This window comes from Macrobrachium rosenbergii, chromosome 46 (assembly GCF_040412425.1).
Source record: "Macrobrachium rosenbergii isolate ZJJX-2024 chromosome 46, ASM4041242v1, whole genome shotgun sequence".
NCBI classification, from domain to species: Eukaryota; Metazoa; Arthropoda; class Malacostraca; order Decapoda; family Palaemonidae; genus Macrobrachium; species Macrobrachium rosenbergii.
Window position 1 is genome coordinate 46,804,827 of NC_089786.1, and position 23,671 is coordinate 46,828,497.

General features: G+C 45.7%; 1 protein-coding gene across 2 annotated transcripts in view; it reads left to right on the top strand.

Annotated features, from left to right (window-relative positions):
* The window catches only part of LOC136830285 (bolA-like protein 2), a 238,959-nt gene that overhangs the window by 46,930 nt on the left and 168,358 nt on the right, over positions 1 to 23,671 (top strand). For both annotated transcript variants that reach the window (XR_010850627.1, XM_067089670.1), the window contains exon 2: positions 16,812 to 16,906. Coding sequence is in view for 1 of the 2 variants with exons in the window: in XM_067089670.1 (XP_066945771.1) it covers positions 16,812 to 16,906 (95 nt within the window). In the remaining variant the exon portion in view is untranslated. The remainder of the gene's footprint in view (positions 1 to 16,811; positions 16,907 to 23,671) is intronic.

A 23,671-nucleotide genomic window follows, 5' to 3' on the forward strand; every position in this document is an offset into this window, starting at 1 on the left:
TTCATAATAAAACTAATATTGTAATACTTACCTGAACACCTGAATGATTCCCACCCTCCTCCCCACTTCAATCTGATTAATGAATAACACAACTGGGGATCTCGGCCTTACACAGCTGGGACTTGCAGCAGCGTTGCCAACGGTACGCTAGGTAACTCATTTGACAAGATTTTCCTGTAAGCGTTGGTAACGCTGACAGTTAATTACCCTTAGTGGGTAATGAGTTATGGGGATATAGTTCGGGCTGGTAGGTGACCAGGGTTAATTCAGGTGTTCAGGTATTAAAATATTAGTTTTATTATGAAAACTTCATTTTTAAATACTGTACTTCTGTCCAGTTAATCTAGGTGCTCTGGTTGATTGCTGGCATTTAGTTATACTTCAAATTCGTACATGTTCTTTATAGCAACCATTTGACCTGCAGCTGCTTTGCTCTCTTAGATTATTTTTGTTTTGATTGACACTGTTTCTTCTCTGCCTACCGAGCTGTCGTGCTTCATTTATCTCCTTCATTAATAAGTTAAGCAATTCTTGTGGCACCTCATATCTAGTAGCAATTATCTCATTGTAGAAGCATTATCATCACTAGGAACAACCATAATTATCTGTAGAGGTAGATTAACAGTGTGTCATTGTATAACTCAACTAACTCCTACCACTTATGATTTTTATCCAAAATTCATTTGTTTGCTTGATTACAGCAACCATTGATTTTAACGTTAAGTTCATCTGTCCGTGGCACACCCACCCTTATTGCTGGAATTTCTTTGACTGATTGCACTTTTCAAAGGTGGGCAGAAAGGTCATTGAAGAAAAAATTATTCAAGACACCCCTTTGAGACTAGAAATATGATTTTCTGGATCGGGGTCCCGTGTCAGCCGGTGAAATAATCCATTCAGCACTTATTTCTAGGTAATTCCGTTGCTAGATACCAGAGAAAAGCTAAATGTAAAGCTGGGGTTACTACCCCAGAGCGAGCTCAAGAAATGGAGTCGTTATGGTAAAGGGTGAGATTGTCACAATCACGGGACCCTGCCCTATAAAGATTCCCAATGTCAAAAGTCCCAACGAGAGAGGTGCCGATACAAACCCATGCACTACTCGCGGACTGTACACAAGGCAGCACTAGCCACATTCCATTTTAGCACGCGATTTTGTTCACACGTAATTTCGTTGTGATCCTTATTTTGTGCTCTATTTTGGATTTTTTATGGCATCCTCGCAAGGTTCTTCTTCAACAACTTGAGTACCAGTGTTTTATTGTTTTTTAGGCGGTTGAGGCTCCTTATTTTCCTTTAGTTTAATAATTAAAGGGATTTATAACGCCCGTCTCGATCTCCTCACGGCGTCTCTTGACCTCTCTTGATCTTGGGTCGGCATGTTTGTTTTGTGTTATTTATTAGTATCCCTTTTTATTTGGGATATTTTACCAATTAATGATTCCTAACTTTAGTGGGTTTGATTAGTTTTATGTTTGTTCTGTACCCCTTTACTACGAGAAGTGCTGTTTAGCGTTTAGGCTACGAGCTACCCCCTCGGGCCCATTCGCTTTTTATCATGGCTTCATTACGAGAGTGATGTTTAACGTTTAGGCTACGAGCTACCCCCTCGGGCCCATTCGCTTTTTATCATGGCTTCATTACGAGAGTGATGTTTAGCGTTTAGGCTACGAGCTACCCCCTCGGGCCCATTCGCTTTTTATCGTGGCTTCATTACGAGAAGTGCTGTTGAGCGTTTAGGCTACGAGCTACCCCCTCGAGCCCATTCGCTTATTATCATGGCCTCATTATGCCTTAATTTTGTCCCTCACTTCTCTTAGCCTTTGGGGATCTTATTTTCATTGGTACTGTTACGGTTTTTACTTTGTTTTTACTTTGTTTTTATAATTTTGTTTATTTTGTGAATTTTGTGTTCCTTCCTGGTCAAGTGCTGTCTTGCTGTTTAGGCTACGTGGTTCCCCCTCGGGCCTATTCGCTTCTTATTTTGGCTTTATTTTGCCTTGTTTTAGACTCACTTCTCTAAGTTTATGGGAACGTGATTTTCATTGGTACATTTAAGTTTTGACCTTGTGCTCAGATGCTTTTGAATTTTGTTAATTTTGGGGTACTTTCATTTAAGTGGAGGTCGGCCATTTCCCTTCACGTTCATGTCGTGTTGGGCCTGCCTATCCTCCTACATATACCTTATAGAAAATTTTTGTTTTATTATGCATTATTTGAGTTATTGGTTAGCCTTTACCCCTCTCCTAGGCTTCCTTCCTTTGCATCACCGCAGTTAGGTTAGCCTAGGGGTTGGCTATAACACTTTTTCCCTTCGGGGAAAAATCGTCAAGGAGGGACGATCTCGATCTGTACGTATGAGTTTCATGTCTGTGATCTCGTTCTGTACATATGTGTTTTATGTCTGGTGCTTCCCTTTGTTTGGTTTTGGCTTGGATATATTGCCCACGTCCACCCTCTCCCTGTTTCGGCTTTTCACTTAGGCTAATGTTACTAATAAGTTAAGCTGGAATAGCGAGGTTTTACCTGCGTAGCCTATCATAGTTCAATCCTTCTTTGGGTTGCTTACCAATGGTGACCGGAGTGCTCTCCCCACTCCTGTTCACACTTCTTTTACCGACTATATATATATTATTTTGTGGTATCGAGAATCCCCTTCTCTCCCTTTTATCCTTTGCTCTCTCTCTCCCCTTGGTTTGTTTTCAAGGTTTGTTAACTTTCCAAGGCTTGAGAGCAATTTATCCTTATTTTATGCTGTAGCCTACATCCCCTCCCTCTGCATTGATTGGTTGTCCCTCGGTGTGTCTGACCTCATCAGTTGGCACTCCACCTGGACCTGGAGGTGACCGGGAGTGCTCTCCCCACTCCTGTTCACACTCCTTTTACCTTTCTTTGCTCTCCTGGCCGTAGAGGTTTTTGCCCTTCCTCTCCTTTTCTCTCGCTCTTGTCCTGAAACACAGGTCACATAGCGAGGGGATCTATGAGAATCTCTGGGCGCCCGGGGAGTGCTGTCCCACCCCTGGTCGCTACTTTGGGTTACCAACCTCCTGGCCTATCCTTCCCCCTTCCTTTAACGTCGACTGTTTCCCTTCGTGGTGCTTCCTACATGTTCGCACCTCACTGTTGGGATCTCATACGAGGCCAGTTAGCGTTTTCCACCTGTTAGCGTTTTCCACCAAACTGTCTTCTGTTTTATTTACTTTCGGCATTCCCCCTCCATTTTGCTACTACCTGTTCGGTGTTTCGTTATCTTGTTGGGCGCTCTCCTTGCTTACTGCTCCGGCGATTTTAGTGTTTAGCGGTCGGCGTTTATTCCCCCCACCGCTATCACTTCGTTCAGGATATCCTCCTCCGGGGGTTTTCCTCTCTTGGCTCTGAGTGCGCCCACTTCCGAACAGTTCATAACCTTCCCACTTTGTTTGTTTCCGTCACATATGGTTCAAACATGATCGCTTCGGAATGTTCCGTTGACTCTGTTTTTATGTCTATGAGTTTTGTCCTGTTAGCCCGGTTTTCTCTCCGGTTTTCTCCGGGGGTTTTCCTGGTCTGACTAGGCTAAGTTGCTGCTACGTTACTCTGCTCCGGCATCCGTTCCAGCATGCCCATTTCTCATACGTTTTCAGCTGGTTTTGTCGAGTGCAGGAATGCTCAGCTATCCTGCAACAAGCCAGCGGTCACGGAGTCTATAGTTCCCATTCCGGTGCGCAGTCTGTTTTGGAGAATTTATAGTTTGTCACGGAAGGTTATGAAGTACGCTATGCTCTCCCCGAGCAGACTTCTTGATGAACCCGTAGGTTTTATATATACCTGTCGGTTTCGTCTCTGCCAAACTCTGCCTCATGTGACTTATTCTTGGCTCGGAAGGTTGTAAAGTACGCTATGCTCTCTCCGAGCAGGCTACTTGATGAATCCGTAGGTTTTATTTACACCAGTCGGTTTTATCTCCGCCAAACGCCGCCTCATTTGGCTTATTATTAGTCGTTTGGCACCCGGCAGATTGCGTTGTACGCTATGCTCTCCCGAGCAGGCTACCTGATGAATCCGTAGGTTTCATATACACCTGTCGGTTTTACCTCCGTCAAGCTCCGCCTCATGTGGCTTATTAATAGTCGCTCTTTCGGCGATAAATCGGTAGGTTTCACATATACGCCTATCGATTTCCCTCCGCCAAACTCCGTCTCTGGGCGAGATTCTCGATAAATCGGTAGGTTTCATATAAACCTATCGGTTCTCCGCCTCATGTGGTTTATTAATAGTCACTCTTTCGGTGTTTAGGCTCTCTCCGGGCGAGATTCTCGGTGGATCGGTAGGTTTCATATACGCCTATGGATTTCCTCCGCCAAACTCCGTCTCCGGGCGAGATTCTCGATAAATCGATAGGTTTCATATACACCTATTGGTTTTTCCTTCGCCAAACTCCGTCTCATATGACTTATTAATAGTTGCTCCTCCGGTGTTTGGGGTCCTAATTTTTCCCCCTCCTGGAGGCCGGCCGCAAGTCTCGTAACTCTTCGCTTCAAGTTAACTGTTTACGGAGAGATTTCTGAAGACGTTGCGGCCTTCTGTCTCGTTCTCGAACCTGTGAACATCGTCCCGGAGCGATAAGTAGGTGCGGGAATAATTGAGACAAACCTTTTCCGCTTAGCTCGGAATTAGGTGAGGCAAACTTTTCCTTTAGGGGATTCGTTAGCTTCTCATCCCTTTTCGACGGTTCCTGGTCTACCGTCCCTAAGGTGAAATCAGTTAAAAAAAAAAAAAAAAAAAAGTTTTTAAACCAAGAAGACCCGCTCGGGGCCCCCTCGAGGACGTCTCGGATCTCTAATCCGTGCCGTCTCTACGAGTTTGGCCTCGTCTTCTGGAAAGGACACGGCCCAAGCAAAGCAAGGCGGTTACCCCTCCTTCCTTTGTTGAAGACTCTTTTACGGGTCTCCTTATAAGGAGCTCGATTTGAGGGTCATTGTCAACCTATCAAACTATCTATCTACCTCATGGTCCGTGCCTTCCCTTTCCCAGGAGCTTAAATCCCAAGAGATTAATCTCAAGACTCATTGTCCTCCAGTCTGGGGAACCTTGGCGCCTAACCCTTTATGCTTCCCAGCATGAAGGCACCCTCCTATCGGGGGTGTGGGCACACGGAGGTTGGTGGAAGGGTATTTCTTCCCTTCATTATCCGGGTTTTGCCAGACTGTCAGAAGGAGCATGGCATCTGTCTGGCAGGATCCCTAAGTGAGCCCTCATCTTCGCTAGGGGCTGGGCACATCGTCTCCGTTGAGAACTCTAACGGAGTGGCAGGCGGAGAATTCCAAGTTCACGCCAGCTGTGGGGTCTTACCGTGCTCTCTTTGAGAGCCCTGCTTCCTACCCCTTGTGCTCCGAATGTAGCCCCTCTTATCAACAGGCTTGTTTCGAAAATAAACCGCTGAGGCATTTCCGGGAGACAGATATCACAGATACGTTCACAATGAATCTTCTAACCCCGGACTACGCTTCTAATTTATTCAGCGTACAGCTCCCTAAGCTTCCGGAGTCAATTCCCGGAAGCTGAAACAGGGTGTAAGTCAGGCTTGCCCGTTCCGCCTTGAGCCGAAAAATCTTATGAACAGTTTCACCTGGAGAATTAATCTTTTCCCCAGGTGGGCGTTGTTACGGTCCGTCCGGGGCTACTAATGTTACTCAGAGCCTCCGTTCTCGTGGGTGTCTACCTTACGAGCGGAAACGATCTGATCTTGCCGGGCCCTATCCCAAGTCCGGCAAGAAGTTCATGTAGTTCAAGAGCCCCCCTGCTCAGGCGGTGGTGCAGGCTCTTCAGGTTTCTGCCCCTGGACAGCCGTCAGCCTCTCACTCCCAGCCTCCACCTCGATGTGTGCGGGTTCACCCAACACATCAGCCCCTTGTAACACCCCCGTGTGTCTCTGCCTCCCCATGTGCCTCCGCCGGAGTTTTCTTTGCTTCATACGAAAACTCAAGGAAAGAATTTTCACTAGACATTCGGCCAGAGGCTCTGACCCTCAGGGTTATCATAGGAGCAGGGAAGCAACCTACTCCTCTCCGAGAAATTGGGAAGGCATACGCTTCAGGGGAGACAATCAAGCCTCCTCCCTGTAGTATTTCTCATATGGGTGGGAGGCTGTACCTTTTTCGGGGCCACTGGAACTTCAGTCCCTGGGCCCAGAGTATAGTTATCAAGGCCCAGGGTGGAGCTGGACTGTTGTACCCCTCCCCCAATCAGGTTCAATCAGCCTCCGGCCAGAGTTCTGGGGGTCTTTGTGAATGGCCTGTCAGGCATTTTCAGTCTGCCAAGGAAGTTCCCTTCCACTGGAAAATTTTTCCGGGCGTGTCCCGTTTATTTTCCTCATTCAATGCGGCAAGTCTCGGTTGCTTACAGTCTTGTGGGTTCGGATCCTACTGCTCCGTGGAGCCGTAACCACCTCTATAGACCTTTCCGACGCTTCCTTTCACAGCTTGGTTGCAGAAAGGTCCTATCCCTTCTTGGGATTCAGACTCGGGGAGCAGGCGTACCCCTTCAGGTTCATCCCCTCCTTAATGCAGCTCCAGAGTCTTTGCCAGTTTGAACAATACCGTAGTTCAACAGCTCCGGTATTAGAAGGCTATGCTAGCTGCATATCTAGTTGCCTGGCTCATTTAGGCACCCAGCATCGGGAATTGCCTGAGGGTGCCGGTCATTATAATCGGTTTTCTAGATTTTCTGGTCTTCTAAGTAAACAGGAAGGAATCCCACCTGATTCCGGTGGGTAGCCTTCAGTAGTTGTGAATCCAGTGGAAGCGGAAAGAGATTGCAAGGGCGACCTATCATTTCATCAACTCAAGCATACCTCTCGCCATGCCCAAGAAAGGTCTTGGGTTCTCTCCAGTTTGCTTCAGTGACGGTTCTCCTTCTGAAGTCAAAGCTGGAGTTTATAACCGGGGTATGGCGGAGTCAGGGACGTGTCTCCCAGATTCCTCCTGTTTGAATAGTGGCCTCCGGCCTTGCACAACTATCAAGTGCTTACCGGAGTCAGTTCCTCTCCAGCTTTCCCCTCCGGCCTCAGTATTCCACACCGTCACCTCTCTGGGCGCGTGGGGTGGATATTTTTTGGCCCAATGAAATACATGGAACTTAGTCGGTCACGTTCCGGCAGTTCCATGTCAACGCTTTGGAGGGCTGTGGCAGTCTTCCCGTCCTTGGGAAACTTCTTTCCCCCAAGAGGTTTCATTTTAGGCTGGTTCTGAACAAAACAGCAATAGTGCGCTGCGTAAACAAGTGGTTTTGGACTCGAGTTGCTTCATTCAGGTTATGGTTCATTCTTCTCCATGACCAACAGACACAAGTGCCTCTGTCTACCACCCTTCTCGTAGGGGTCCAAAAGGTTTACTTTTTCCCTATCCAGGCCTCCCCCTGGTGTCGGAATAGTCCTTAGACGGAGCGTCATTCAGGTAGTCTTGTGACCTTTTCTGGACCTGGAAGTAGGTCTGTTTGCAACCCAATTCAGCCACAAACTATCAAGCTGTCACGTCTGGTATAAACTCAGCCTGCGTCAGCCCCCTCGAGCTCTGATGCCCTAGCTTTGTGGTCTTTGTGAATCTTACAGTTTAGGAGGAAACTGATATTGGTCCTGTTATTACTGTTTTCCTAAAATCAGTTAAGGGATCCCACTCTACTGCAGTATGGTTCTGCAGTTAAGTAACTAGCACTCTTCACATAGTTTTCGAAGCTACAGTAATGATGCGGCCGCATTGGCCTCGAGGAAAGTGTTTTGTTGGAACCAGACTCACAGGCTCTTAACTTTCATCCCTAAGGTCTGTGTTCATCTAAGACCAGTACTCCGTCCACATTCAGTTTCCTGGTCTTTGAATAATGTATCGGAGTTAGCTTCGGTAACCAACAATCATCTTGTTCTTACCTTTCCTTGTTGGGGAAGACCCAAAATTTTTAATCAGCTTAGCTTCTAGTGTTAGTTTTCCTGTACTGTCTGCCCTGTCTAGCGGAACCAATCATTTTGGTTTCCCCTCATCAGGGTAGTGTTGCATTTCCTCACCCTAACTTTCTATCTGCAGTTGAAGGTCCTCATTTTCGGTGGTCACCTTGGAAAGTACTCCCCTTTTACAAGGTCTGTTTCTGTGCCCAGTTTTCTCCTTACAGGCTTTTTTAGACAGGACCTCGCAATTTTGTCAGATCCTCTCTTTTTAAAAAAAGGGGGTGGGGTACTGTTGTCATCGTGTCTGCTATTAGGCAGAAAGTATTTTCGTAATACAAGCCTATTCAGGTTCAATCCTAAGCTCATGATCTTAGACGGTGACCACTTACATTATTTTCATTACATGAATTTAGAGGACCTTACTAATGTTCAGGTAGAATTCTCCTAGTTTTCAACGTCTCTGTTTTAAGTCTTTATTAGCATAAGAATGATGTTTATTTCTCTGTTATTATTTCACCCGGCTGACACGGGACCCCAATCCTGAAAAAGGATTTTGACAAAGGAAAAATCTATTTCTGGGAGGGGCCCGTGTCACCGGTGACCCACCCTGTTTTTCATTCTCTCCTCCCATGATAAACATCATTCTAGTGGGGTGGGTGCTAACATGGAATGCGGCTAGTGTTGCCTTGTGTACAGTCCGCGAGTAGTGCATGGGTTTGTGTCGGCACCTCTCTCGTTGGGACTTTTGACATTGGGAATCTTTATAGGGCAGGGTGATTGTGACAATCTCACCCTTTACCATATACGACTCCATTTCTTGGAGCTCGCTCTGGGGTAGTAACCCCAGCTTTACATTTAGCTTTTCTCTGGTATCTAGCAACGGAATTACCTAGAAATAAGTGCTGAATGGATTATTTCACCAGGTGACACGGGCCCCTCCCCAGAAATAGATTTTTCCTTTGTCAAAATCCTTTTATTAGTCTGGTTAAACTACTGTACTGTAGAATAGTAACAACAATGCTACTTTATATGTGGGAACCATTTTTGAGAATCATAGATGGAATATTTCTCTTGCATGTTTGAAAGCCTCATTTTTTTTTCACTCTCTACAGTACGAAGTATAAATTTATTTGATTTAGCCTTGTCCATACTTCTGTAAATTATCTTTTCCTTAGTACCAAAGTGACTATGGTTACATTCATGCAGGTTTTATTCTATCCGCTGTTTCTGCAAGCTAGAGAAATGAATTCTTTTTCTCAGGCAATGAGCTAACACCCATTTGGCAGCTGTGTTAATCTATGGAATTCTTTCCTTACTCTGGTTTTCCATAATTCCAGTAATATATTTTAAAGAGGTGGCTCAATCACTTTCCTTGGGATTAAACCCACTTTTTCTATCTTCCTGTTTTAGGTTATTATAAATAAGGACAAGTTGTCCATGCTGCCAACTTGTACCTTACAGAACATGTGAGTTATTAACATCTTGACAACTCTTTAATATCTCATTGATTTCATTCTCAAAAATAATAGATTTATTATTTTATTTTTTATCTGAAATGTGTGATTTGTTATTTCACTTTTGCAAATTCTAAAATTTGGGTTTATATATAACTTACTTGTTTTATATTTCTAGAAATGGCAGCTTTAGATTTGAGACATTTAATTGTAGTTCATTTCTAAAAATATTTTGGTTGAGGAGTATTCGCCCGATGGTTTTGATTGTTATCGAAGGATATTGGTAAAGTATTCTGTACTTTGGTAGCTAATATTTTCTTAGTTAGAATTTTTACTTATGACTGTGTCCCATTGCAATACTAGATAAATATGATGCTAAATATGTTTTCATTGCCCAAGGACAAATTTGTTCCCCTGACTTGACGTGCCTAAGAATGTAGAGACTGGGACAAAGCTAAATGTAGAATTTTGACTGCCCATTTAGATAAGCTAAAGAAGGTTAGACATGAAAAGAGAGCCGAGGCTTTCAATGTTTCTCACTCCTAAACCGGTCCTTTTGACACCTGTGACTACTCTCTTGCCTGTTCCTACTTCTCTCGCACTTCCTACCACTCCATTACCTGGCTCCCATCCCTCTGAATCTGGTGCCATTGCCAGCCTCGAAGCCCAGATTGACAAGAAATTTGACACGTTAGTGAACACAGTTGCTCAAATAGGAGCTTCAGTGAAAGTCCTTTTGGACAAGGCAAGTGGTAAACCCAGTGCAAGTGCCAGTGCAAGTGTTGTGTCAGTGGAGAGGGTGGCTACTCGTCCCACCGATGCGCCTAGACAGAGGTCCCTGCCAAACTCCCCTGCACTTGGGAGGAGGCAAACCGTAAGTCCAAGGGAGGTTGATGGAGTTTGCCCATGGGTAGTTGCTCATGCAACCAAACCTGCTGGTATCTCCCAGGTTTCGGTGGCTATGCACCAGAAAGGTGTCCCTGTGGATCACACCTCATCTTCCAGTGGTTCTGATCTGAATGAGTCTAAAGGACACAGTTGGCATTTTCATGATTCCTCCAGGGCTTTGAAGAGGCATGTATTGGAGGATCAGGTAACCCCTCGATCCCTCATAAGCACCATAGGGACCAAGAGCCCTGTTGTAGCTACTGGGATGATGTAGAGCTCCCAGTGGATACCAAGCTCTCAGTGGCTCGCAAGCGCCCATTGGCTTCCAGCCGCCAAGTGGCTCACAGCTGTACAAAGGGAGCAGATCGCCCCATGGGATCAGAGCTCCCAGCAGCTCCTATGTGTCCAATGGGATCAGAGCACTCAGTGGCTCCCAGTCTCCTAGTGACTTCTAGCTCTTGTGAAGTTTCGGTCTATGCTTCTGAAGGTTCGTCTGATTTGGATGTCCCGATAACAGCGGGTCAACTTGTTTCTGTGCCCTCTGTTAAGATTCAAGATACAAAGGCTGTATATTCGCCTCCTGTCCCAGAGTTCCCTAAGGCAATGTTAGTACCTCCGACTAAAGATTCTTTACTGCTTCCTATTCATCAACGGTTGGACAGTATCCTGGAGCTTCTGAAGAAACCTTCATCTTCTCAGAAACCAGAGGAAACTCATAAGGACTTGGCACTTCCGCTATTTCTTCAGCAGGAGAGGAACCAGAACAGGAGCAACCTTCATCAACGTAAGCATCCCTCTTAAATTATTTTCTCTTTTGTTTTCCTTCACACTTCTCTACCCCGGCACCTTCTTCACCTGGGTCTTCCTTCATGCTGCGGCAACCCATAGGATCTGCTAAACTCCCGAAAATGGCTCTTTCAATTTCTTCCAAGAAGGGTATAGCAGGCATTGACTCTTGGTTGTCCGAGAAGAGGAAATTAGGCAAGGCTGTGTTTTGTTCCCCTCCATCGCACCTGCCTAAAAGGAAGTAAGTTTTTTATGCGACTGGAGAAGCGCCGTCCTTGGGAGTCTCTGCCTCCTCCCAAGGGGGTTTCTCTGGCCTGATTGATCCTGCTCATAGGTCAGCTTTCAACTCGGCCAAGATCATGTTTTCTGCTACAAAACTTGACCGTTTAATGGACTTGTGTAAGGTCAGATTGGCTCGGGGTACTTTCTTGTGCTGATAAGGCTATTAGAGACGGGCCCAAGAATTAGCTGCTCACTTTTCTATGGGCATGCTAAAGAAAAGGGAGTTGTGGTGCGCCTCCACCACCAAAGGAGTTACCCCCTCACAGAGATTCTCTCTTCTATTTGCCCCACTGGATAAGAGTAGCCTTTTCCCTCAAGCTACAGTAGAATGGCTGGCTACAGAGCTCCAAAAGAAAGCAACCCACGACCTTCTAGCACAATTGGCCAGATGACTGAAGGATTCGAACCATGCTGCCTCAGTGTCGTTTAACCCTAAACCTTTCTCTCCCCTTCAACCATTGCTCTTTCGAGGGGCAGAGGAAGAGCACAATCTCGTCCATGCTCGAACCCTAGATCCATCCGACCCGTCACGAAGAAATCCTCCTCAAGACCCACCTCTAGCAAGTGAGGATCCAGTCCAGATTCCTTCATTTTTGGAAACAGTGGGAAGCCAGATCAGTGGAACCGTGGGTACTTCAAGTACTCAAAGAAGGGTATTCGACCCCCTTCAAGTAGAGACCTCCTTTGACATCTTCCCCCATCACCTTAAAGGCATACTCTGAAGGCTTGGAGAGGTTTTTGACCCTCTCAAAGGAGATTGCAGCTCTTCTCCAGAAAAGAGCAATAGAGGTGGTGGAAGACTTATCATCAGAGAGGTTTTACAACCGCCTATTTATAGTTCCCAAGACACCGTGGGCTTGGAGACCTTTCGTGGATGTAAGCGCTCTGAACTTCTTTGTCCAAACCACAAAGTTCAAGATGCAGATAAACAACTCACTTGAGGATTCGTCAAGGACTCAAGGGACTGGATGGTATCCAAAGACTTGAGAGATGCTGACTTTCATATCCTAATACATACACCTGGAGTCCAGGAAATACCTGAGATTTGTATTCCAGGACAGGGTTTTACAGTTTTGGGCTCACCTCCATCAAAATGTTTGCACTGTTAGGGAGACTGCATTCGAAACCTTTACAGTTCTTCCTAAAGGCCAGTTGGAGCAGGAAGATTCTTCCAGACTCCTTTGTATTTCCCATCACACTGGAAATAAAGAAAGACATTCTGTGGTGGCTCAAAGAAGGGAGATTCCTTGTAGGAAAATCTCTGTTTCAACTGAACCTGAGCCTAACATTATTCTCTGATGCATCAGATCTGGGTTGGGAAGCAATACTAGGGCACTTGGAAGTAGCAGGAACATGGTCTCTACAAGAGAGGAAGCTACACATAAACCTGAAGGAACTGAAGGCAATTCACCTTACACTTCAGCATTTTGCTTCAGTGACTTGCTATGTAGTGGTAGCAGTTCATTCGGACAACACATCTGCTCTAGTGTATGTTTGGAACCAGGGAGGAGCACACACCTTTTTGCTGTACGAAGTAGCCAGAGATCTCCTTCTTTGGGCTCACAGCAACACCCAGATCCTCACCTGCTTTGTTAAGGGCAAGTTGAACGTATTAGCGGAATGGTCGCTGAATCCACAGGTGCGCACTGACCTGTGGAAACAGTGGGGAAAGCCGTTACTAGACTTGTTTGCAATGTCGAAGAATCATCGCCTCCCCATGTTGTCCTCCAGCACCCGACCCTCAAACATGGGCAACAGATGCAATGTTCCAGGACTGGTTGGACCTGGAGGTTTACACTTTTCCACCATTCAGTTTAGTGAGGGAAGTCATTAACAAGTTCAGGACTCCCCACAACACGTCGATGATTCTATTGGCCCCCTTTTGGCCTCAAAAGGAATGGTTTCCGGACCTTCTAGAGCTTCTGTCAGACTTTCCACGGCTCCTTTCACAGAGGAGAAATCTGCTCAAACAACCTCAGTTCAGTCGCTTTCATCAAGGTTTGTCCACTCTCGCTCTGACGGGCTTCAGACTATCAGGAAGCTTGTCAGAGTGGAAAGTTTTTCAAGAGAGGTTGCAAATGCAATTGCTAGATGTAGACGCAAATCATCTTCTAAGCTCTACCAAGCTAAGTGGGCAGTATTTTGCAGATAGTGTAAGAGACGTGCCATTTCTTCTTCTGAAACATCTATAGTCCAACTAGCAGATTTTTTACTCTACTTGAGATCTCCCCAGGTTTATCAACGCCTCGATCAAAGGCTACAGATCTATGCTGAATTCTGTGTTCAAACATAGAGGTTTGGACCTTTCTTCAAACCCAGATATTTCGGACTTAAGTCATTTGATACCATGAAATGGAATGCTCAAACTCTGGTTTCTTGGAATCTGGATTTAGTACAGGCAGTCCCCAGTTATCGGCAGGGGTTCCATTCTGAGGGTATGATAACTGAAAATCGCTGCCAACAGAAAATCGGCGAGTTTCGGCGATTTCCAGGGCTTATTGGCACCGAAAAGCACCAATTTTCCGTTATCGGCCCCTTTGGTAGGCAGGTATTGGCGCCAATACCCAATTATCAACGCCGATAAGCAGAAATCGGCGATTTTCGGCGCTGAAAATTGCAGATTTTCGTCGCTAGACAAGTGTCGTAAAACTGGATTGCTGTTAACCAAGCCCACTGTTAACCAGGGACTGCCTGTACTGCATTGGTTGTCAGGTCCCCTTTTGAACCGCTTTACACATCTTTTAGGGACTTATCCAGCAAGACGAGTCAGTGAATTGCAAGCTCTGGATAAACAGGTTGCATTTCTCCCAAGGAGATGCAATATGTACGTACATCTTAGGGTTCTTAACGAAGAATGAGAACCCTTCTAATCCATGACCTCGTTCATTCTCTATTAAGAGTCTTGCAGGGTTGGTTGGACCCTCAGACCAAGAGAGAGTTTTACGCCTAGTGAGAGCATTAAAACATTACCTCAAGAGAACCAAGAAGATCAGAGGGGATTTTCATAACCTCTGGTGCTCAGTTAAAAATCCTTTGCATCCTCTTTAAGAATGCCCTCTCCTTTTTGAGAGATGTAATTGTGGAATCTCACTTGGGGATCCAAGAAGGTAATTAACCTTTGTTAAAGGTAAAGGCCTGTGACATGTGGGCAGTAGCCACATCGTTGGCTTTTAAGTGCAATTTTTCTCTTTCTGCTATAATCCAATCTACTTATTGGAAGCGTCACTCAGTCTTCACCAACCATTATTTATGTGATGTCGAAACAGTGTTCGAGGACTGCAGTACTCTGGGTCTGTTCTCCATGCCTGGCGTGGCACTAGGGAATGAGGGGTAGGAGTAATGCTTCTATTTTCCTCTATCTCCTCGCATTTTTTAAGGTCATTGAGTTGTTTGGGAAACCTGGGGGTACTTGGTACCTGGAGTACCCTCCAGTCTTTGATTTTAATGGATGGGTAGTGTTTTTAATTGGTGTTCAGGTAACATGGTTTTTATGGTCGTTTTGGTTGGTTTATTTTTTTTTCATGCCCAGGGCAAGGGCAATTGTTTTGTTTAGCTTTGTCAGTCTTAGGAGTGATCTGTGACTACAGAGCTCTCACTGAAGTACGGGCAACTCCTGACATTGCTGGTCATGTCCCACGGGTCGAGATGAGCAATGACCAAGAGGCAGTATCTTCCTGTTCTAGCTCTCTCCCCAGGTAAGGTTACAACAAGCATTACCACAATACTGTACAGTACTAGCTTTATATCTGTTTCAAATGCTTTTCCATTTATAAATGTTTTTTGAGTAGTACATGTCCATACTTCCCACCTCCTGTCAATGTGGGATTCAGCTATGTAATTACTTGGTAAGTTACATATATAAAAATGACATTTTATACTTACCAAGTAATTACATGATCGGAGCCCTTCTTGCTTCCCTGCACATGGGCATAGAGCATAAACGAACTGAGCTCTTCAGCTATGTTGTACCTATACTTCCCTGGAAGTGGACGGGCACTTCCTGCACCAGAATAAAGGAGCGCTACTGGGAATTTCAAATCTAAAGCTGCCGTTAAAGTAGAAACAAATAGCTGTGTAATTACTTAGTAAATATATATAAAACCTTATTTTCTCATAAAAATATCACTGTATTATACTTTTTATCTGAAATCTTGGATTTATTATTTTGTTTTATGTCTAAAATATGAATTTATTCTATTTTGTATCTGGCATTATGGATTGATTATATCTTTTTATATAAAAAATATGGATTCATTCTGTTTTATATATTAAATTATGGATTTATTTTGTTTTACATCTGAAAGAACAACGTTGTGCCTGGTCAGTCTTGGATGGATAACTTATAAGAAACGTTCTCTGTAGGAGGGGGTGGGTAGTGCCAACAGTGCACCTCACACAGTGCACTGTAGACATTACTTTAGGGTCTTTGCAGCATCCCTTCATCTCCTAGCTGCAACCCCTTTCATTCCCTTTACTGTACCTCCATTCATATTCTTTTGTTTATCTTACTTTCCACCCTCTTATGACAATTGTTTCTTTGTGTAACTGTGAGGTTTTCCTCCTATTACACCTTTTAAACCTCTTACTCTCAATTTTCCTTTCAGCGCTGAATGACTTCACAGGTCCCAGTGCTTGGCCTTCAGCCTAAATTGTATATTTTATCCATCTGTCTTACAAGAAATGTTAGATGCAGTCAGCACATATGTTCTTTGAAGGCTGTCAGTTGCACCAATTTCTGTCTTATTTTTCATCTGTGCTCCTCTCTCCAAACTGTCCGACTTCAAGACAGGTTTTACATTAATATTTCCCATATTAAATAAGATGTTGCAGTATTTGACATGCTCTGTTGGTTAGAACGACCAATAACAAAAAAGATGTTGAGATTTGATTTGCTGTGGTTTGAAAGTTTAATCAACTCAGTGATTTGTAGTCTTTATTATGTAAAAAATTCTAACTATGGAACATTGGGTTTTCCTGTAAACCCATATACATATTTTTTAACTAGGAAAACAGGTACAGTGACCTAGAACACTTTATCGGTAAAACCTAGGTTGTATGGATAAGATTACGTATGGAAATGTTTCAGCGCATAATAATGATAGGTTAAAATAAATTCTGTTGCCTAACACTGGAAAATATGATTAGGACTGTCCTCTTTTAGTGCATGTTTTGTGGGTTTTGAACACTGTATCAAGATTAAATATACTGTATGGCATATACTGTACTGTATTTGAATATAATGTAATACAGTACAGTACTGTATTTATTTTTGTTCATGTACTATTTTTGTTCATGACTGTTGGAAAATACTTAATTTTATCAGTAATTCTCAGGACGTGAATTGTTTAACATTGATAATGCATGGTGAATACTGCACTCTGGCTGTAAGTAAAATGTGTGTATAAATGACTGAAGAATGATATTTCATGTTATAACTCTCTGCTGTAATAACTCCTTATTATGAGTTTTATGTTATTGGTTTCCAGGATGTGGAAGACCAGAGTGATGGATGTGGGGGCAAGTTTAGCGTAGTGGTGGTGTCTCCCAAATTCCAAGGAAAGCCTTTGTTGCAGCGTCACAGGTACTGTTATTTGCCCTTTTCTTTTCTACCCAAAATTGTTGTTGGTCTGGGGAGTGGTGATCCACAGAAGGTAGTGTGAAATTGAGCGTGCATGGGTCTATATTTTTCCATCTTGATGCTGCTATGGATATTTTATGAGTCTGTGGCACCCCTAAGATTTTTTTTGTAGCTATTAGTCATGAAGACCTTGGGTACTGTAGTTGATATCTAGCACAGAGGAACGGCTCTTTAGAATAACTATAACTTGTTTCAAATGTGAATTTTACCAAATTTTAATGTTGTACACAGATGTGCTTGTCACAATGCCATTTCCTCAGTTAAACATTTGTACTGTGCACGTGTTTATTGTATCAAGGACTTTTGAAAGTTACAAAGTGCACAGAATTACTGTTCCTTACTTTAGCTATTAATGATACAATTAATTAATATTTTGATTCCGTTGCATTCTTCTGTCTTTATCCTGGGCACTTGAGGAATCAGGAGCAAACGAGTACTGAACAGTACATGTACAGGTAATTTGATTCATGGTGAAATGGAGCAATGGAAAGGCCTAGAAATTTGTGGTAAAAGATTATAAATGAGGACTTGGATAAGATAGGAATTCCAGGGGAAAGTGCTTGAGATGGGAAATTATGGCAATAACTCGGCGGACATCTAACCCCGTGAAAGAAAAACTGATGATGATATTGAGTGGAATAACCCTTTAACTTTTTTTCTGTGCACTATTAGAAAATACAGGCATTTGGATGTTGAGTTAGTGATATTGGTTCTTTACCATGTACTGGTGGCATCCCTTATGTCTGTTCAAGGTCTGTATCAATATTGCTCTTAATTGTCAAACTCTTGATGCATACAAAAGTTTATACACAGAATTACTGTACTCGAACCATGAATGAGTTAGGTTCCTGACCATTTGGCACATGTATACAGTTTAAATGGACTTGAGACAGGAATGGCACATAAATTATGCTTGTTCTGACACGATATACAAACCGTCGGTCCTTTACAGTAGGAATTACTTTCAGGCGTAGGCTGGAAATGGCCGTTAAACTCTTGAGCAAGGTGGGTAGGCAGTAACTACCACCAGGTTGGCAGGAATATCTGCCTGCCCGGATGTAAACATTCCAGTTTGCTTTCGGCCGTCATGCATTGCAGACGTGGTTTCGGATCTCCTTGCTTGACTGTTGTTAAGCTCTTATTATCCCAGTGGGATCTTAATGTATTTTGTGTATATATTACGTTTGTTTGATATTTATTAATACAAACCCACGATTTGCATAGCCGTCGTTCTCCTGCACTGTGTCTTGGGTTGACGGCCAAGGGCGTATTAAGGAGCGTAACCGAGTGGTAATGCTTCTCTCCAGTAGCCCTTTATTTAGATAGTGAAGGCATTCCCCTGTACAGTCAGAAATATTAGATTAGGACGTAATATCTTTGCTTCCCTACATTGATCGGGGCGTAAGAGTTCACTTCCCTTCTTGGGCTCCCGCCCTCCGTGTACAAGGGCATGACTACTTCCTTCTTACTTGTGCTGAGTGTTGTTTTCGCCGCCTGCGCTTAGAGAGTTGCGGGGCGGGTGGGAGGTTGCGGGCGTCGTCTGTAAGTTACGCTTCCATGGCGCCCTTGGTAGCCTCCCCTCTGTCCTTTTCTCTCCCCGTAGGTTCTTCCTTATCTCTCCTTCAGTAGAGATCTCTCTCCTTCACCCTCTTCGCTCACTCGTCAGGTGAAGACTGTGAGGTTGGGGGGCGGTCGGGTGACCTCTTCTTGGATACCTCCTCTCGCTGCCTAGGGCAGTTCCCCTCATAGCGAGAGGAGTTTCCCTTTCTAATCATCTTTGCTTTTTCTTTCAGGTTGACAGTGAGCATCACAGACACAGCAGTAGTTGGCTGGATATCTCAGGGGATATCTCGCATGAAGGAGTCCCGACGTTCATTAGTGTTGCTTTGGGATTGACCACAATACCTGGCCGGATGACATAGTTCCTCGTCGGGATTGTTCCAACTCTTTTCCTGCTGATGTGGATCGATCACTGTCATTGCTGGCCTTCATGTATGATGTGACAGTGCCTCTGGCATATCTGTGGTCCATCTGCTCCTGCTTTTCCCTGTGTTATGCTCCTGTTAACTTGACAGACAGTCTCTGGGTGGCTCTTCCTGGTCTCCTACTGCACCTGTACTGATCGTTCCTGTCGCTGCTGGTGACTTTCATGTGACATTCCTGGCCGTTGCAGTAGCTCCTGCCTTCCAAACCACTTCCGTAGCTCCTGCATCGGCTGTCCTGATCTCGTCTGCTGCTTCTCCTGGTGGTCATGCCCGGGGCCACTACCATTGTGTTCCTGCCAGCTGCCCTGGAGGTTATGATGTCTGCCATCCTGTAGATGATGTTGGCATGAAGGTGAAGGAAGTTGCTGTGGAAGTGACGTTCTGTGAAAGTGGCTGTTCCTGATCATGGCCGTTGGCGGTTGTGCCCTGGCAGTTGTGCCCCTGCCTTCTGCCCCAGACTCTGCCATCCTGTAGATGCTCCTGCATCAGCTGTCCTGATCATGCCTGCTGCTTCTACTGGTCATGCTTGTTCTGCTGGTGGGTGTCATGGGCCGCCTTGTGTTCTTGCCTGACTGCCCTGAAGGTTACCATGTTTCATGTCCACCATCCTGTAGAAGATGTCGGAGTGGAGGTGAAGGAAGTCGCCCTTTGGAAGTAGCCGCCGTCTTCTTCATCTTATCTTCGATTTTGTCTTCTGCTGTGTCTTCCCTTCCTCTCCCGAGGTCCAAGGGGTTCCCGGGAATTGGACAGACCTCCGTCGGCCGAAGGAGAGGAAGGCTGCTTCTTCCCCTTGATGCCCTTGGACATCTAGGGACTGCCTCCTTCCGAGGAGGCAGTGGGTCTCTCGTTGGCTCTTCCCAACCTTTGGGTTAGGAAACCAATTCGCATAGCCCTGGGTTTTGTGTTTCAGGAGCCACGGGTGTGCAGACCTCGGTTTGCGATCCCGTTCCCAGTCCTAGAGGTTCTGCCTCTAAGACAGGGGCTGCTTCGGGCGCTCGTTCGCAAGCCACTCCGAGTGCTCGAGATTCTATGGAATATCGAGTATCCCGATCTGGTCTGGAGAGTATTTCCTCGGCCCAGTTCGGGAGCAGTGCAAGAGAAAGGGCCGAGGCACCCAGGTGTCTCAGCTCTTCCTGCCGGCACCACAAGCACTCCGAGTGCTTGCCAGTCCTCGGTTGGGTTCCCAGCCTGGTGTCTTGATCCTGGCGGTTCGAACACCAGAAGAAAAACAGGGAAGAGATTCCCTTCGGGAGTCCTGCGGGACTTCTAAGGGACTGACTCTCTTCCGAGAGACAAGTTTCTCTCGTTGGCTCTTCCCGCCCTCGAGCAGGAACTGATTTGCATTCTCCTATGGGGTCTGGCGTTTCGGGGGCCACGAGAGCGCGGTCTTGAGAGGCCGTGCCCTAGTTGCCAGTCTCAGAAGTCTGCATCTAAGACTGGTTGTGTGCCTGGCTCTTTCGATCTCTTAGGAAACTGAAAGCAGCCGCTCCCAATTTTTGGGAGTCTCGAGGGTAGCTCAAATTCTATGAATCATGAGCGCTCTCCTGACGAGAGGCACAGGATGAGAGAAAGTGCCGAGACACCCAGGTGTCTGGGTGCCGAGACGCCAGGTGTCTCGATACTGCCCGCCAGCTGCTTCGGTTGCTCAGCTGGGTTTCACACTTGTGTCTTGTAGTACAACCAGGTAGCTGAGGAGAGTGTCATGGGATCTGTCAAGGCTCCCTCCAAGGGCAGAGATACAGGAGTTTCGTGCTTCAGAAGCAGCAAGGGTCTTCCTCTTCAGGTTGCGATCGCCCTCGTTTTTTTGGAGAACTTCACGCTGATGAATCAGTGCGAGGATACCTGGGACAGGACCGCGACTCCCCCAATGAATAATCTTCATCACTCGCAACCCTTGCAGCTCCTGAGGGGCCAAGAGTGTCGGGGGCCACCGCGGTCCTTGCTTTCAAGAGCGTTCTCGGCCAGAAGAACTTTTCTTCGGAGAAGGAGTTCATTCAGGTCAAGACACCAAGCTTCTCCCCTGCCTTGACAGAATACGAATTCCTCTTGCCTTGAAGGGTCTGGCCGACTGCAGTTCTGTGGGCAATTCTGGTGCTAAGAAGAAGGACTTTGTCCCAATTCAGATCTCCAGTTTCGTAAGTCCCGAGTTGGCTCGACCCTTAGGAACGAACCTTACTTGGTTCTGCCTTTCTCTTGCAGAGATTTGCCAGATACCTTGGTAATCAAGGTTTGTACCAGGGCACTGCCTTGTCCTCTGGACAATGGCCAAGACCTTGTGGTCTTAGTCATCTATACTCGACCTCGAGTTCAAGCCAGCCCCCCCCTCAACTCCTAAGAAGTCCCAGGCTTTGATAGAAGATTGCGGAACATAGCCTCTCCTACCCTTCTAGGAAGGTGCGCATAACTGTGTCTCTCTCCACCATCTTTCCCATAAGGGAGGAGGGAAGAAGGGAAGAGAGAAAGTAGTATCGACTGGGAAGAAGTTCTTTTACTGCAGATTCCTGGATGAAATGATACTTCTCGAGTCTCTGGAGCTGGCAGCGACATTGCCGAGACCTGGGAAAGGATTCCCTCAGGAGAAGTATCTATTTCCCTTAGGTCTCAGCAATTCTTTTCATCCACTTCCTCTCCCGTGCTCCCGATTCGGGAAATGCCACCCCAGCTAGAGCTAATTGTCTCAGTATCCTGTAATCTTGCATAAGTTTCCCCTTGGCGGAGGATAGAAGTCTGCTTCCATTCTTCTGTCCTTTCCTCTTGAAGTATGAGGAAGGAGTTAGGCTAATGCTTGTTTGAAGGAACCTTCGAATATGCTTGCATATTCCCCTCTTATTGTGTGTCTACTTACGGATTCACTGATCGAGGAATAGGCGCACACCTGTAAGACTTCGTCTTGAAGGTGTGGGACTGAGACGATTAGTACCTTCTCATCACCATCCTGGGCTCAAGGCAGCCTCTTCTGGCCTTCGAGAATTCAGGATGAGTTTTGCAACACTCACTGGTTCATTGAACAAAAACCACAGTGGCATTTGTCGACAAACAAGAGAGGGAATCATTTTTTCCTCCTGTTTCATCTGTTGACAAGACTCGAGTGTTCTATAGTGCAACATCTCAGTTTTGCATCCCTGGTGGGGATGTACAGTGAACCCCATTTCATGTCAAATCAGCGAATGCTTAAAACCCCTCTAAAAACACTTAGAACTGCCGAGGATACTTAAACCAAGAAAAACCCTGTAAAAATGCTTAGTGATTTTAATAGTTTTATCACAAAAAGTGCATTTATTCATGAAAATTATATGAAAATACAGTAATTAGTGAATATTTCTCGGTGAAAAATACTGGGATGATGGCTAGATATGTTCCACAGAGAAACCCGCGAATCGTGAGTCCATCAGGGGTTTACTGTATTGGCAGGCAACATGCCTCGGGTTTGTGTGATCGGGGAACGTCTGCTCATGAAGATTCACGAAGAGATTGCTCGACTGAGAAATCCCTACCGTCTTTCTGTTGCCTCCTGCACAAGTCAGTAGTTTTTCACTCCTTCATACCAGACCCAGGGCTGCTACGGTGAGGCATGCTGTCTTTCTTGGAAACTTGATATCTACATTTTTTCCCTCTGTATTTGTCTGTTTCGCTAGGGGTTCTTAAGCATTCCTCATCCCGAGTTATAGACAAATGCTGGAAGACTTCGCCTCTCGCCCGACCTGGTAGCCGAGGAATCGAGAAGAGTTCTGCTTGACCCAACCTCTTGTGACAGCTAGACAAGAAGCGGTTCTTCAGGCAATACATCCAGGTGTGCTCAGGACTGGGAGACCTTCCAGTTTCCCTTGCAAGCATAGGCTTTCTCGCCGAGCGGCAGCGGCTGTAGCTGGATATCTCTTGAAGTCCTCTGCAACACTCCCAGGGACTGGAGCTGTCTTCGCTGGTGGGCGTTGTTGCAGAACTCCTTCTCGGGTCAGAGTCGCTCTTCAAGTCTGGACTTCCTCATCTCCTCTGCCGAGGGTTGCCTCTTTCCCTTTCATTTGTGAAGAATGTAGGCCCTTGCGACCTAGTCTTCTATCTGAAGTAGCCCTCTTCTCCTCAGTCAAGATTTAGCTATGGTTGAGAAGCTTCTTCAGTCTTGCTGTCCCAGGGAACTGTTCCCCAGGTGGCATGTGACTCTTGTTTAGGGTTCCTGTCCCATGCTGCGCGCGCCCTTACGAGAGTCATTGGACAGAGATGTTCCCTCGTAGGACCATCCCTCATCTTGCTCCGGCCTTGGCACAGAAGATGGAAGAATAGGTGAAGGGGATCAATACCTCGACTCCTCGGATGTCAATGGACTCGAATCCTCGGCATCTATTGTCGGGTTTGAGTCGTTTGTTCCCCTCCTCCTTGGACTTTGTATCGATGATCCAGATCATTAGTTACTTTGTCCTTTAGGGAGCTGTGGTACTTTCCGAAAAGGCTCGACACTCCTAACCTGGATGCCGTTGACATTTTCGTTAGTACTCTCTCTCCCAAGGAAGAAGTGTCTAAGGACATACCTTCCTTCTGGCTTCGTGAAGCGATTGAAGGGGGTACTCGGCAGCTGACGACGACGATACCAGTACCTTCCACCCAAGAGCTCATGAAGCCAATGGCTTGGTCCATCCCTCGCATTCCAGAAGTTTCTGTCGGGCTGGAAGCAAGACGTGGTCTCATAAACCACACTCTTGTCTTCCTATGGTCTTGCCCACAGGCCCTT